The sequence below is a fragment of the Aquarana catesbeiana genome, linkage group LG04, assembly GCF_042186555.1.
Source record: "Aquarana catesbeiana isolate 2022-GZ linkage group LG04, ASM4218655v1, whole genome shotgun sequence".
NCBI classification, from domain to species: domain Eukaryota; kingdom Metazoa; phylum Chordata; class Amphibia; order Anura; family Ranidae; genus Aquarana; species Aquarana catesbeiana.
In genome coordinates, this window is record NC_133327.1 from 383,683,492 (window position 1) to 383,699,845 (window position 16,354).

Consider the following 16,354-nt stretch of genomic DNA (forward strand, 5'->3'; position numbering starts at 1 on the left):
GAGGCTCTGGAGAAGTCCTGAAGGCAAGCATGGGATGAGGTGACAAGGGAGTTTGAGAGCAGGAGGTCTTGGGAGGAGCGAAGAGAACGATTAGGTTGGTATTTTGTGACTAGGTTAGAGATGTAGCTGGGGGCCAGGTTGTGGATGGCTTTGTAAGTTATAGTTAGTATCTTGAATTTAATTCGGTGACTGAGTGGCAGCCAATGGAGGGATTGGCAGAGGGGTGTAGCAGACGCTGAGCGGTTTGTGTGGTGGATGAGCCTGGCAGCAGCGTTCATGACGGACTGAAGTGGGGATAGCCTATTTAGAGGTAAACCAATGAGGAGAGAGTTGCAGTCGAGGCGGGAGATGACCAGGATTGGATTAGGAGCTTTGTGGTGACATTGGTTAGGAAGGGGCGTATCTTGGAGATGTTGCGGAGATTGAGGCGGCAAGCTTTGGATAGTGATAGAATGTGGGGTCGAAAGGTTAGTTCAGAGTCCAGGATTACACCTAGGACCTTGGCGTGGGGAGATGGGTTGATAGTTGAGCCGTTGATATTGACAGGGAAATCAGGGGAAGTGGCACCTGAGGGAGGAAATATCATGAACTCCGTTTTGGATAGGTTGAGTTTGAGGAAGTGATGTGACATCCAGGCTGATATGTCTGCTAGTAAGTTGGTAATGCGTGAGGAGACAGATGGAGAGAGCTGGGGGGTGGAGAGATAGATTTGGGTGTCATCAGCGTAGAGATGATATTTAAAGCCGTGGGAGGCAATCAACTGACCCAAGGAGGTGGTGTAAATTGAGAAAAGGAGAGGTCCAAGAACAGAACCTTGGGGGACCCCAACGGAAAAAGGAAGAGGAGAGGAGGAAGTAGAGTTGTAAGTGACACTGAAGGAGCGGTGGGATAGGTAGGATGAGAACCAGTGAAGAGTACAGTCACGGAGGCCAAAGGAGTGGAGTTTTTTGAGGAGGAGGGGGTGGTCTACTGTGTCAAAGGCAGCAGAGAGATCCAGGAGAAGTAGTACAGAATAGTGTCCATTGGCTTTAGCCATTAGTAGGTCATTTGAGAGTTTAAGGAGAGCAGTTTCCGTGGAGTGTTGAGGGCGAAAACCGGACTGAAGGGGATCAAGAAGTTTATTCATGGTCAGATGGTCGCTTAGTCGGTTGTAGACCAGTCTTTCAAGAAGTTTGGAGGAGAAGGAGAGTAAGGAGATGGGACGTAAGTTGTTGAGATTGGTGGGATCCAGTGAGGGCTTTTTTAGTATGGGGGTGACTAGCGCATGTTTTAGAAAGTTTGGGAAGATGCCACAAGAGAGGGAGAGGTTGAAAATGTGAGTTAGAGAGTGTAGAATCGAGTCAGAGGGTGAGCGTAGCATTTGCGAGGGAACAGGATCCAGGGGGCAAGTGATTTATTAATGTTAAGTTTCTCAAGTCTAATTTTAATTCTGTCCTCTGTTAACCATGGAGGTGCTTCCTGTGTTGTGTCATGAGGATAAACACTGCAGTTTTGGTTACTGAAGCCCCCCGATTCACTCGTGAAGACTGAGGAGAAGAATAAATTCAATACCCTCGCCATCTCCCCATCCTTTTTAACCAGATGTCCTTCCTCATTCTTTATGGGGCCAATATGGTCTGTCCTCCCTTTTTTACTGTTTACATACTTAAAGAATTTCTTGGGATTTTTTTTGCTCTCCTCCGCTGTGTCTTTCATGTTCTATCTTAGCTGTCCTAATTGCACTCTTACATTTCTTGTTGCATTCTTTATAAAGTCTGAATGCTGAGGATGATCCCTCAACCTTGTATTTTTTGAAGGCCTTCTCCTTTGCTTTTATATGCATTTTTACATTGGAGTTAAGCCATCCAGGACTTTTGTTCGCTCTTTTAAATTTATTACCCAATGGGATACATTGGCTAATGCCCTTATTTAATATGCTCTTAAAGCAAACCCATCTCTCCTCCGTATTCTTTGTTCCTAATATTTTATCCCAATTTATGCCTTTTAGCAAGGTTTGTAGTTTAGGGAAGTTGGCTCTTTTGAAATTCAGTGTCTTTGTATTCCCTTTATGTTTCCTATTTGTGTGACTTATACTGAAACTAATTGACCTGTGATCGCTGTTGCCCCGTATTTCCACATCCGTGATCAGGTCTGTATTGTTGGTAATCAGTAGATCCAGTAATGCATTATTTCTAGTTGGTGCGTCTACCATCTGACCCATAAAATTGTCCTGCAAGACATTAAGGAACTGGCGAGCCTTAAATGAATGCGCGGTTCCCTCTGCCCAGTCTATGTCTGGATAATTAAAATCCCCCATTATGATAACGCTTCCCATCCTTGCTGCTAATCCAAATTGTGATAGGAGATCTGTCTCCACTTCCTCCCTCAGGTTAGGGGGCCTATAGCACACTCCCAGTATTATTTTCCCCTTAGCTTCATCCCTTTGGAGCTCTACCCATAAGGATTCCACCTCCTCTCTAGCTCCCTCAGTGATGTCATCTCTCACATTCACTTGTACATTATTCTTGATATATAGGCATACCCCTCCCCCTTTTTTACCCTCTCTATCCTTGCGGTATAGGGTATACCCTTGAATGTTTGCCAGCCAATCATGAGAGCTGTTGAACCAGGTCTCTGAAATTCCCACAAAATCCAAATCCTCCTCGTACAACAGTATCTCTAGTTCACCCATCTTGTCCGCCATGCTCCTGGCATTGGTGAACATGCCACATAGTTTAGACCGGTCGCATATTGTCCTCGTATTGGGTGTTTCGAGATTGCAACTAGGACTTGCTACTATACTCACCTTGTGTTTTTGTGCTTTGGTTAACCTACCACTAATGCCCCCAATACTACCCTCTGGAATATCTTCCACGCTGGCTATCTCTGGACCCTCCCCCCCCCATCGCCTAGTTTAAAAACACCTCTAACTTTTTGGCCATCTTCATTTCCAGCAGATCTGCACCCTTCTCATTTAGGTGCAGTCCGTCCCTTCTATAGTACCGGTTACCGACTGAGAAGTCGGCCCAGTCCTCCAGGAACCCAAACCCCTCCTTACTGCACCAGCTCTTCAGCCACTTGTTTACTTCCCTAATCTCCCTCTGCCTTTCTGGTGTGGCTCGATGTACCGGTAGTATTCCTGAGAATACTACCTTGGAGGTCCTTTTCCTCAATTTAGCTCCTAAGTCCCTAAAATCGTTCCTTAGGGCACTCCATCTGCCACTGACTTTGTCATTGGTGCCAACGTGCACCATGACAGCCTGGTCTTCCCCAGCCCCTCCCAGTAATCCAGTGTTCTTCCGCTTAGTGTGGTCAGTTTTTAATAAGAAATCAAGGGGATCAGGAATATGAAGTGTTGGCATAGCAAACGCTTTATTGCATTTTACGGATGCTCATTTTCCAGCTGGAATCACAATTTTAAATTCTGCATTTAGAATGATATATTCTGTCTCAGAACTTGGAGCACATTACAAATTTGAATCTCTTAGTAAATTATTATAAGCAGATTGCACAAAGATAAGGTGATCAGCTGATAAAACATCTTTACATTTTAATTTTTCAAAAGTATTAAAACATGGCTAGAGTACAGTACAGTAGTTTGTTTTCAATTGTCGTTTAGTATTATTAAGTAAAGACTAACCTTTATGTAACAAAATATTTTCACTAGTGTCGCTGAAATCTCCGAGCCCTATAAGGTTGGCTGCCACTGCTCTGAATTGGAATGTTCCACTCATTGTCCTAGACTTCCATATGCAAATGTTACTGCAAGAGCCCTTGTATGCCAGCATCCATGGCTCTGTCACTTTGGCACCAGAAGCCACCTCCCTAAAAATACATGCAATTGGCAAACTGAGAGTTGTCATCAAAATGAATAACTAAAGAAATCAGAATTTACAAAGAAATAATAAAAGAAGAAAATTGATATCCATAGATATTCCAATTAGTAGGTACCAGGACATGTTTGCCTATAGAGAAAAACAAAAACACTGCATTGCAATGGAAAATATATTTTTGCTTAAAGTAGCAAGTGACAGAATCCACAGACTTCTCGGCCTTTTGGCTAAGATCAAGTGTAGTATCTGTTCTTATCAGTTGCCAGGAGGTGGCGCTTGCTTCTGTCCCTGATCTACGGCAAAGTGGTATCAGGTATGGCGGAGGCTATGCAAAACCTGCTGGTGTAAAAGGTAACCTGGAGCGGTTTGTAGCCGAAAGGGAAGCCTTCTGATGGGGATGGAGAACCACAGGGTCTGACCCAGAGGGTCGGGTCCTTGGCCTTCTCAGCTATGAGTAAGCACTAATGTAGGTGCGAAACGTCAGCTCTCTTTTGTCTGCTGTTATTTTTGATTTTGATGTGAACCTTTCCAAATAAACAAGGCTAATTTTTAAGAGTGCGGCTATCCAGAATCAATTCCTGCTTGTTGCTATCAGCAATTGCCAGCACCTAAGGCTTCCGAACCGAGAGGTATTCTACTTCCTGTCTGTCTAATGCTCCTGGAGCGGTGATATCTCTTCCTCCCTGGCCTTCTGGCCTAGACTGGGGTAGCTCTAGCTCAGGTCAGTTTTTCGGGAGAGAACAGGGGGGTGTGGTTAGTATTTCCCGAATGTAATTAGGTAGGAGGGGTGGGAGCGACAGTGAGACCTGATGGTAAAGGGCTCTCACCACGCTTCCAGAACTCCGGGCCTTCCTGGCTGAGGTGGGGGCTGCTGTGGTCTGGGCTGGGGGTCAGGGTTGCACGAAAAGCCAGTGGTGAATGTGCCCCTGAAGTGGCAGTTCACGGGTGCCATACAGTCACAGTGTTTCGGCACTTGATTTATGGCACCTTGGTCACTTCACCACAACACACGTTTTTCGCACCTGCCTCTAGGGCCGAGCCTTTTGGCTAGGACCATGGAAATTTTTATTCCTGGCCGGAGGGCCGGCCATTGTACTACACAATGGTCACTTTTCACTCTCCCACCTTCCTTCTCCCCACTTTCTTTTTATTCATCCCCGTGTTTGTCACTTTTTTGTATTTTTTTGTTTGATGTGTATACACGTTTGTCACTGTGTGATGAGTAGGGTGTGGGTCCTCAGGCCTACTCTGAAAGTCTTGGGAGGGGGTGGATAATAGGCCTTCTGGCTTGGTTCGCCCTCTCTCATGGGGTCTCCCTTCGGGAGAGTCCCACCTAGTACTTGGATGGGTCTGTTTTGGCAGATCTTCCAGGTAACGGGGGTCCGTCTGGTTTCGGCTAGATGGACCCAAGTGAAGTACCTCAGTCCCTGTCTGGAGCCTAACACCCTGGGGGATCAGGGTAAGGTCCTTCCCTAGTGGAGGACCAGTGTAACACCCGTTGCACGTTTTTGTGTTTCACTCTTTATGTGTGTGCACTTTTTTTGGCACCGGGTGGAAGTTTTTGGGTGTTTTTTGCACTCCACTGGCTTTTAAAAAAAAAGAAAAAAGCAAATGACAGAATCTATATATCATTATGCTTTTTTTAAATTAACTACATATATAGGTGGTAAATTGTTTTTTAGCACTGCTAGCCCAAGACTGGTAGTTTTGCGCACTGGATATTTGGGCCCAAAAACAATATTGGATAGTGTTTGACGAAGTATACTTGGCCTCTAACCTTAATGTACCCCTAAAAGCAGAGGTAAACCCATCAATTTAACAGTTTCAAAAAACAGTTACATTCCCGGCATGCCGGGAAGGCTGTCACATTGGTTTTGCGCTCAACCAAACCGTTAAACCATCCAATGGCTGGTGTCATAACTGATCACATGTGCAGGCTCATAGCAGTTGAAGATCAAACAGAGGCCAAGATGGAAGCTTCCTTGGCTGAAAACGATTTACTTCTACTTTAACTTAAAGCGGTTGTAAACCCCATTCATGAAAGTTGACCTAAGAGCATATATCTGCAGTGTTTACTTATCTCTCTCCAAAGCTCTAAGTGCCATTTCTCTCTGGTGCTTTGTCCCTCTGTTATCAGCAGAGTCACTTCTGAAAAGTTTTATGACACATGAGATAACAGCAGATAAGCAGAGATTGTCTGTTCAGACTACAGCTCTGCATGTTCTGTCGTTCCCCTGCCTATGTAGAGGGGGGGATGTGTGCCTTTCCTCCAATCAGATTTCACACAGTGTAAGCCCAGACTCCCCATTCACTGCTGAAAGAGGAAGAAACATTTATAACACAATCTGTACATTCCAAAGATTTTAGAACGGAGAAGACAGCAGATATACAAGTAAAACCTATGTAGGAGGATTTGTTTACTCTATGTGTATCATCTAAGGCTGTTCACTTCACTGGGTATATGTGAGGGTTTACAAACACTTTAATGTTCTAGCTGAATCTATCCTTTAGCCTTACAGCTTATTTTAATTCCAAAATGTAACCCAGAATACCTATCTTCCCTCCTACTTCTTCAGATTAAAGTGGAAGGAAAGTACAAAAAAATCCATATTTTAAACATTACCTCCCCACTGCCCTTATACTTGCTTTATACAGTTTGCATGAATCTCCAATATCTTTTTTTTTTTTTTTCCTTTCAAACAAAGCTCTGGTGGGTGTGCCTGTCTGTGCATGCTCGACAACAGCACTGAATCCAGTGACATCATATTACCAGCTTCACCGGTCTCCATTGCGCTAAGGTGTTATCAAGTTGAGAGAGTTACCGCCCACAAGCTGCATCAATAGACATACTCTCCAGAGCTTTGCAGTCATGTGACCACTTGGAAGATCTTTTTAAAAAGGTACTTCTATTGAGGTATCTTACAAATTGTACACAGCAGGTTAAGGAGCCTTATACATTTAAACTAGTCTTGTGTTTCTGTCTCTAGAAAAGTTTAACTTCTGAATTAATTTCTGCTGCAGCCACAGGAAGCTTAGAACTCATTTGGGCATCATGTAAAAAAAAGATGTCATAGAGTAGAGTTAGATCTTGCAGTTGTCATGGAGAGCAGTATTGACATGCTAACTCTAAACAATTCTAAAAAAGGGTTTTCTTTACATTTCTACATTTTTGTATTTTGCTAAAGTAATTTTTAAACAGTAATAGTATATGTTATTTGTTTTAGATTTAAAGTGGACTTGTCACATACCTAAGCAGTTCAAACTGAACATGTGATGGCATAGGAATCAAACTTAATTTTTATGGGGTAAGTTGAGATTTGCATAATGACTCTACTGCTTATATATCGCTGGGTTTACTGATTTACAGAGACATATACTGTATACAGGATTCGCATTTTGGGTAAATGCGACGTTCCAGACTAGTGTTTCTGGGCAGAGAAAGCTGTGTATTTTGCGTTCTACGGATTATGTAGTTCTGGATCAGAACATTCAATCCTTTGTCCCGGTTTTGCTAGACACCTGCAACCTGGTTGAGTGCACAGGTATGCAAGGTCATTATATTCCAGGTCTGAGGATAGCTCAGAGCTTCCAGTTTGGAGCCTTCTCCCAGTGGGGGAGATGAAAGGTCTCATCGAGGGGTCAGAGGGCCCAGCCAGAAGCCAAGAGGATCTCAGTTCCAGGAGTCAGGTTGGCTCCTATTGGGGTGTCAGGAGAACCCCAATCCATAGGCCAGAGGTGGGCCATGCAGTGGGGCACTGTGACTTAAAGCTAGAAAGCCAAGTATCCAGGAGAGCTGGATGACACAGTTAGTGAGACTGGTAAGAGGTGCAGCGTAGTTCTGCTGTTGAAGCTAAGTGAGCGTATGAGCTAAGTGGCTCTGCATTTTCCAGTGTTTGTATTCTGCTGAAGTTGGAGAATATCCCATACTTATGAAACCTTATATTGGACTGCTGTTTTGCTTTCTACCATTTTAATAAACGTGGGCTACCAAGCCCTTAAAAATAATTCCTGTATGGCATGGACTCTTATTGTTCGCCAGATTTGGTCAGTCGGCGTCCGTCAGACCAGTCCGGTCAAAAAGTTCGACCGTGTATACTCGGCATTAGTTTAAATAGCAAAGATGTGTGACATGCCTACTTTAAGCAGCAATTAAATGTAAAATCTGGCAGCTGCATTCCCTTCTAAAAATAAGTCCATACAGGTACTATTACCTATACTCTAAAATATTATAAGTCAGGTTACTTCCATTTTCATCACCCATCTTCCACTGGATGGTGCTTTTATCTCCAGGAACAATCTGTGGAACTCCTGGTTTGCCTGGGACCCCAGCTGAAAAGCAACAGATAGAAGATTGTATCCTATATTTGTTCCCAATTTGTTCTCAATGGTCAAGAAACGTGTGTTTATTGTAAACTAATGTACAAGCACTTTTACAAACAGAACAACAAAAGAAGCCTTACTTTGCTCTGAATGCTTTCAATGTTTCATTTGCTGAGTGAATGTTAGTATATATGGTATATAGAAGTTGTGTTCACTTTGAATACCCATGTGCTTTAGGCTCGGTTCACACAGGGGCAACACGACTTAAAGCGCAACTTTGCAAGGCGACTTGGAGGCGACTTCAGTGCAACTTTGAGCGACTTACAACGCGACTTCAAGTCGCCTCCAGGACAGGCGACTTTGCCTGTGGCCAATCAGTGCTAATCAGCTCCTGTGACATCATTGTTGTACCTGGGTAAATTCTTTTCTTCTTCCTGTTAAGTCGCTTCACTGTAGATGAGGATCCGACTTCAAGGCGGCTTTCATTGAAATCTATGGGTACAAGTCACCTAGAAGTCGTCTTTAAGTAGTACAGGAACCTTTTCTGAAGTCGGAGCGACTTCAGTAGCGTACATTAAGACTGCTCTCATTAACTAAAATGCAATTTCTGATGTCAAGCGACTTGGGGCGACTTGAGGTCTGACAAGTCGGATCCCAAGTCGCTGTAGTGTGAACTAAGCCTTAAAGTGAACACAGATTCTATTTAATAACAATAACTTTGCAATATGAACATACATTCTGCAAAATGAACATTCGCTTTGCTAGATGAACACCCACTGCTCCTTTAATAAAACAAACAAACAAATCCCATTCCCTGAAATCAATAAAAAGTATCACAGACACACTTTTGAATTCCAGCACGCCTCCAATTGTTGTTGCACTTATGTGTTGGGAACAGATACATAAATTTATTGTCGGAGGCTGGGAAGTCTTGTGGGGTGGGTGGATCTGATGGGGAGTTCCCCATCAGGTCTGCTTTCCTTGTGATTGATAGCAGTGGGCGAATTCCATTGCCGTTATACAGCCCAATAGCAGCTATGGAATTCACCCACTGACTTTCTCTGTCAATCAGAAGGGAGACAGCCCTGATGGGGAATTCTGAGAGACTAGTTCCCCATCAGGTCCACCTACCTTATAGCTGACAATGGACAGCAGGCGGTGGATTTCATAGCCAGTGGTAGCTGTGTAAAGGCTAAAGAATCCACCCAATGACATCCTCTGTGAATCACCAGTAAGACAGTCCTGACAAGTCTCTCAGAATCCCCACCAGGCTTCGTCTACTGTCCAAATTCAGCCTCACGTCATTGGTTGCTAAAACACTGGTAGCCTGCGTCCTTGTAACCAATGAAGCAAATGCAAAACACAATAATAAAGTTAAGGCGGGTTGTAAAAAAAAAAAAATCCTGCAAGGCAATGTCATAATGTGCTAGTATGCATCAATGTTCATGATACAAATTCTCTGTTATTTAAAAAGCATTACAGTTAAGAGATTCCAACCTGTAGTCTTGAAGTTTGCTGGACTAGACACACTTTGAGCTCCAGTTGTATAAACCACTGCAGTGCGTATGTTGTAATTAGCATTGGGAACAAGTCCTGTGGCTGTGCAGATATAAATAGATCCGCCTGTGCTGCAGGATACATCCATAGGGTTATACCCGGTTCCCAATTTTATCTAGTTTATAAAACACAACGTTATAAATGAAAAACAAATGCATGTTGGAAAAAGTTACACAAGGATAGATCATTTGCAACAAAAGAAACACATTCATTTTTTATCTTCTTCCCCAAACACCATCACAACCAGACTATTTAGTACAATGTGAGCTAGCCTTACAGCTTTGAAATGTCCCATTCACTGCTTACAAAAATATGCCCCTAAGTTATTAATAATTACCTCTGTTATGGCATTTCAACGTTTCCTTCCTACAAGTCATTGAAACCCACATACTGATGCCAAATTTAGCAACATTTGTATACAATAGTTAACATGACTAACTTAATGACTAATATGTTTACTTCAATCATTTTTACATAGAGCATATAATGCATATAATGTTTTTTGGTATTCTATTTATGCAGAGAAATTGAGACAATTAGATTTTTGAGTCTGCTATTAATATTTTTGGTAATTGTCTCCTATCTCCTATCCAACTGTACATCCCTACTGAACTGGCTTTGCTGAGTCTGCTATTAATATTTTTGGTAATTGTCTCCTGCTGCCATATCTTTAGCCCTGTTTCACACTTGTGCGGTGCGAATTGAAGCTCAGGTTTCACTGGGGAGATAACAATCTCCTGTTCAACAGATTCATTGCGTTTTTGCTCAGGATTAGAGAGCAGGGAGAGGGGGAGGGAGGGGGGGGGGGAGAGGGGGAGGTGTAGTGAGGAGAAAGAGAAAATCCTTGTTCAGAACGCAATGCATCTGCGAATCAGATGCGTTCCCATAGGAGATAATAGGCTTGTAGTTCGCACCGCAATGCCCAAAAAACGCACACGTTTTTTGTGCAATGCGCAGTGCGAATGCAACGCACATACAGGGCCAGATTAAGAGCAACATGGGCCTGGTGCTAAGGATTTTGGTGGGCCTTTTTATGAAAATAAATAAAATGAAAACGCAAAAATTTTTTGTTGAATTAAATTAAAGAGAGAGAGTGTGAGAGAGTGGTTGAGAGAGAGAGAGAGGGAGGGGGGGGGGGTGATAGCGAGATAGGGGGCTGAAAAATAGGGGATGAGAGGGAGGGGAAAAGAGAGAGAAAGGTGTTGAATGAGAGAGATGGGGACGAGAGAGAGGAGGTGAGAAAAAGGGGAATAGAGAGAGGGTGAAAGAGAGAGAAGGTGGTAGGAAAGAGGGGGTTGAAGGGGGCAAGAGAGAGAGAGAATGGGGGATGAAGGGGGTGAGAGAGAGAACAGGGTGAAAGAGAGGGGATGAGAGAGCGGGGATGAAAGAGAGAGAGAGAGGGGGTGTGAGAGTGAGGGGGTGAGTCTGTGGGGGGCACAGCATAGTACATTACACGGGGGGGGGGGGTGGATAGCACAGTACATTACATGGTTGACACTACACATTACATGGTGGATACATGGATACAGCACATTTAATGGTGGGTGAAGCACAGCACATTACATAGCGGGCACAGCACATTACACTGTTGGCACTGCCCAGTACAGCACATTACAAGGTAGGCACAGTACATTATATGGTGGGCACAGCACATGACATGGTTGGTACTGCACAACACAGCACATGCACAAGATGGGCACAACACAGCACATGCACAAGATGGGCACAGGACCTTATATGGTGGGCACAGCACATGACATGGTGGGCACAGCTGAGCACATTACATGGTGGGCATTGCACATTACAAGTGGGCACTGCACAGCACATTATATGGTGGGCACAGCATATTATATGGTGGGTACTGCACATGGCATGGTGGGAACTGCACAGCACATGACAAGGTGGGCACTGCATGACACCACATGACATGGTGGGCACTGCATGACACAGCACAGCATATTACAATGTGAGCACAGCACATTAATTGGTGGACACCGCACATGACATGGTGAGCCCTGCATAGCGTATTCCACTGTGGGTACTGCACGGCACATGCCATGGTGGACACAGTACAGCACATTACATGCTGGGTACAGCAGATTGCATGGTAAGCACTGCATGGCGCAGCACATTACATCACGACAGGGTGGGCACTGCACAGTAATTTACATGGTGGGCACTGCACATGACACGGTTGGCACTGCATGGCACAGCACATTACATGGTGAGTACAGCGCATTACATGGTGGGCACTGCATGGCACAGCACATAACGTGGTGGGCACAGCACATTACATGGTGGGCACTGAATGGCACAACACATTACATGGTGGGCACTGCAAGGCATAGCACATTTCATCGTGGGCAATGCAACTGCACATTACATGTTAGGAACTGCACATGACATGGTGGGCACTGCTGAACAGCCCAGCACATTGCACAGTGGGCACAACACACTACATGCTGGGCACAACACATGGCAGGGTGGGCACAGCACATGACATGGTGGGCACTGCATGGCACATCACATTACATGGTGGGCACTGTACATTACTTGGTGGGATCACTGCATGGCACAGCACATTACATGGTGGGCACTGCAATGTACAGCACATGACATGGTGGGCACTGCAATGTACAGCACATTACATGGTGGGCACTGCAATGTACAGCACATGACATGGTGGGCACTGCACAATACATAGTGAGCACTGCAATGCACAGCAAATTACATACTGGGCACAGCACATTACATGGGGGGCACTGCAATGCACAGCACATGACATAGTTGGCACAGCACATTACATGGGGGGCACTGCAATGCACAGCACATGACATAGTGGGCACAGCACATTACATGGGGCCACTGCAATGCACATGACATGGCATAGTGGGCACAGCACATTACATGGGGGGCACTGCAATGCACATGACATGGTGGGCACAGCACATTACATGGGGGCACTGCAATGCACATGACATAGTGGGCACAGCACATTACATGGGGTGCACTGCAATGCACATGACATGACATAGTGGGCACAGCACATTACATGGGGGCACTGCAATGCACATGACATGGTGGGCACAGCACATTACATGGGGTGCACTGCAATGCACATGACATGACATGGTGGGCCCAGCACATTACATGGGGGCACTGCAATGCACATGACATCGTGGGCACAGCACATTACATGGGGGCACTGCAATGCACATGACATGACATGGTGGGCACAGCACATTACATGGGGGCACTGCAATGCACATGACATGGTGGGCACAGCACATTACATGGGGGCACTGCAATGCACATGACATGGTGGGCACAGCACATTACACGGGGGGCACTGCAATGCACATGACATGGTGGGCACAGCACATTACATGGGGGGCACTGCAATGCACATGACATGACATGGTGGGCACAGCACATTACATGGGGGCACTGCAATGCACATGACATGGTGGGCACAGCACATTACATGGGGGCACTGCAATGCACATGACATGGTGGGCACAGCACATTACATGGGGGCACTGCAATGCACATGACATGACATGGTGGGCACAGCACATTACATGGGGGCACTGCAATGCACATGACATGGTGGGCACAGCACATTACATGGGGGCACTGCAATGCACATGACATGACATGGTGGGCACAGCACATTACACGGGGGCACTGCAATGCACATGACATGGTGGGCACAGCACATTACATGGGGGCACTGCAATGCACATGACATGACATGGTGGGCACAGCACATTACATGGGGGCACTGCAATGCACATGACATGGTGGGCACAGCACATTACATGGGGGGCACTGCAATGCACATGACATGGTGGGCACAGAACATTACATGGGGGGCACTGCAATGCACATGACATGGTGGGCACAGCACATTACATGGGGGCACTGCAATGCACATGACATGACATGGTGGGCACAGCACATTACATGGGGGCACTGCAATGCACATGACATGGTGGGCACAGCACATTACATGGGGGGCACTGCAATGCACATGACATGGTGGGCACAGCACATTACATGGGGGGCACTGCAATGCACATGACATGACATGGTGGGCACAGCACATTACATGGGGGCACTGCAATGCACATGACATGGTGGGCACTGGGCACATTACATGGGGGGAAGCAGCAGTCTTTCCCCTAGCACAATAAAACACCTTCCTAACAAATGTACTAACCTTATCTCAACAACAGCATGGGAGATGTCCTTCCTCCCGGGCTCCTGCTGGTTAGAACATCAGCGCCCCTCCCCCAGGCAGCTCCCAGACACTGAGGAGGATCTGTGTGAGTGAACAGATCATGTGATAGGAGTCAGGAGGCATCGACAGAGACAGGACTCGGCTGCACTGACTCTTGTCTCCTCCATGTGTGCACAGAGGCCTCCTCTTCCTTCAGGCACACAGATATTCATAAGCCACTGGCATGGGCCTATATTGAGGGAGGGGCCTGGAGCTGCAGCTCCACCAGCCCCTATGTTAATCCGGCCCTGCGCACATATGTGAACCAGATGCATTCATATGAATGTATTTTAAAATGTCCTGCGAATTAGATGCGGTGTAAGCCGCATCTAATTCGCATAGGTGTGAACCCGGGCTTAAACTTCCATATTTACTGCTAGCTCTATAACAAACACACTGCAATAGCAATATTACTGGTGATTGATTCTCAACTCCATGTGGCTTGAGTGATCAAGAGAGGTAATTAGCTTTACGACCCTAGCCTGTGTCTGGCCTGGCCCTGGCCATCTCCTCCCCATATTCAGGTGTCTCACATCAGACCCAATAATGACCAACTGAGAAATGCATCCCAGCTTAGGCTGTCTATAAATTTATGGCAGCTTATGGGGTGGCGCAGACAGGGGCATGGCGCAGACATCATGGCTCTGTCACGAGTGATGTGCAGTTTCACCGACGCAGTTTAATGAAAGCAGGATAACTAAAGCTACAGGAACTCTGCTCCACTCTGCAAGATGACAAGCAAACCAACTTTGAAATTTATTTTATATTAGGTTAGTTTCCCACTCTCTAGCCACTAACATGCTCCTTATTCTCTTCCTTCTCACATTGGTGTCTTCTATCCTCAAATTATCTTTACTCTACCCCTCCTCTCTTCCCTGCAGCATGCACATATCACCCTCACTCCTACCCTCTCCCTACTATGGCACCCATCATCTCCTGCAGTTGCTGCACCCACATGCTGACATAAACACCAGGGCCACTAGACACGTGCGCTCATGCACATCCCACTCCCACCTTGCCTTCCTCACCCTCCTCCTTCTCCTAGTCTCAGGTGACATTTCTCCTAATCCTGGTCCGCCATTTTCCAAATGCAAGCCACATATCCAATACCCCTCCCCCTCTGGCAACCACCGCAATCCACTCAGTTTAATTTCTATCCCCCTACTTCCTCAAAGCACCCCACCAATCTCATGTGCCCTGTGGAACGCCCGCTCCATCTGTAACAAGGTAACATCTGTACATGACCTCTTCATCTCTCATGGCTTGAACATACTGGCCATAACAGAAACCTGGCTGCAAAATTTTGACTCAGCTTCTCCTGCTGCCCTCTCCCATGGTGGTCTCCATTGGACTCACTCCTCCAGACCCAACAGACAGAAAGGAGGTGGAGTTGGCTTCCTTCTGTCCCCACAAAGCACCTTCCAAGTCCTTACTGTCCCTCCCTCTCTATCCCTCTCTTCTTTCGAGATGCACTGTATTCGTCTGTTTTCTCCCATTTCTCTGAGGATTGCAGCAATTTATAGGCCTCCAGGACCGGTATCGCGCTTTATTGATGACTTTGCTGCCTGGCTACCCTACTTTCTCTCCTCTGAAATACCCACCATTATTCTTGGTGACTTTAACATTCCTGTCAATGTCAACAGCCCAACTACAGCTAAACTTCTCAACTGAACCTCATCTTTTGACCTAACCCAATGGACACATACTTCCACTCACTCCAATGGTAATACCCTTGACCTTGTATTCTCCCATCTCTGCAGCCCTGGCAACCTCACCAACACCCCCTTTCCTCTATCTGATCACAACCTCATTACTTTCACTGTATCCTTGCCTCCAACCACCCATCCCTCCAAGCAGCAAACAATTACTTGTAGAAACCTTCGCCACTTTAACCCTTCTCTTCTCTATTCTGCTACTGACAACCTATATGACATAATCTCTCCCCTGTCCTGTCCTGACCTGGCCACTTCTGTCTACAACAGTTCACTCTCATCATCACTAGATGCACTTGCTCCCCTAACCACACGCAGAATTAGGCCCCGACCGTTACAACCCTGGCAAACTGACAACACTAGAAATCTCAAGAGACATTGCCGTGCTCTTGAACGACTGTGGCGTAAAACCAAATGCCTGCAAGATTTCACCCTATATAAATCTGCCCTTCTAAAATACAATTCATGCTTCCATGCTGCCAAACAAGCCTACTTTGTCTCTTTTATTAATTCCTTGTCATCCAGTCCCCGTCGGCTCTTCTCAACCTTTAACTCTCTGCTTCGTCCACCACCCCCTCTACCCACTAACTCACTCACTGCCCAAGAGATTGCCAATCACTTCAAAGACAAGATCAATGCAATTCGTGAGGACATCTCCACTGTGCGTACAT

General features: G+C 45.8%; 1 protein-coding gene and 1 pseudogene across 1 annotated transcript in view; one reads left to right on the forward strand and one right to left on the reverse strand.

Moving 5' to 3' along the window:
* ROS1 (ROS proto-oncogene 1, receptor tyrosine kinase) overlaps positions 1–16,354 on the reverse strand; it is a 249,252-nt gene that overhangs the window by 76,153 nt on the left and 156,745 nt on the right. The window contains exons 29-31 of the mRNA XM_073627146.1: positions 9,630–9,804; positions 8,024–8,141; positions 3,620–3,804 (exon numbers count right to left, since the gene is read on the reverse strand). Of these exons, the coding sequence (XP_073483247.1) occupies positions 3,620–3,804; positions 8,024–8,141; positions 9,630–9,804 (478 nt within the window). The remainder of the gene's footprint in view (positions 1–3,619; positions 3,805–8,023; positions 8,142–9,629; positions 9,805–16,354) is intronic.
* Positions 4,020–4,153, forward strand: LOC141141943 (U2 spliceosomal RNA; annotated as a pseudogene).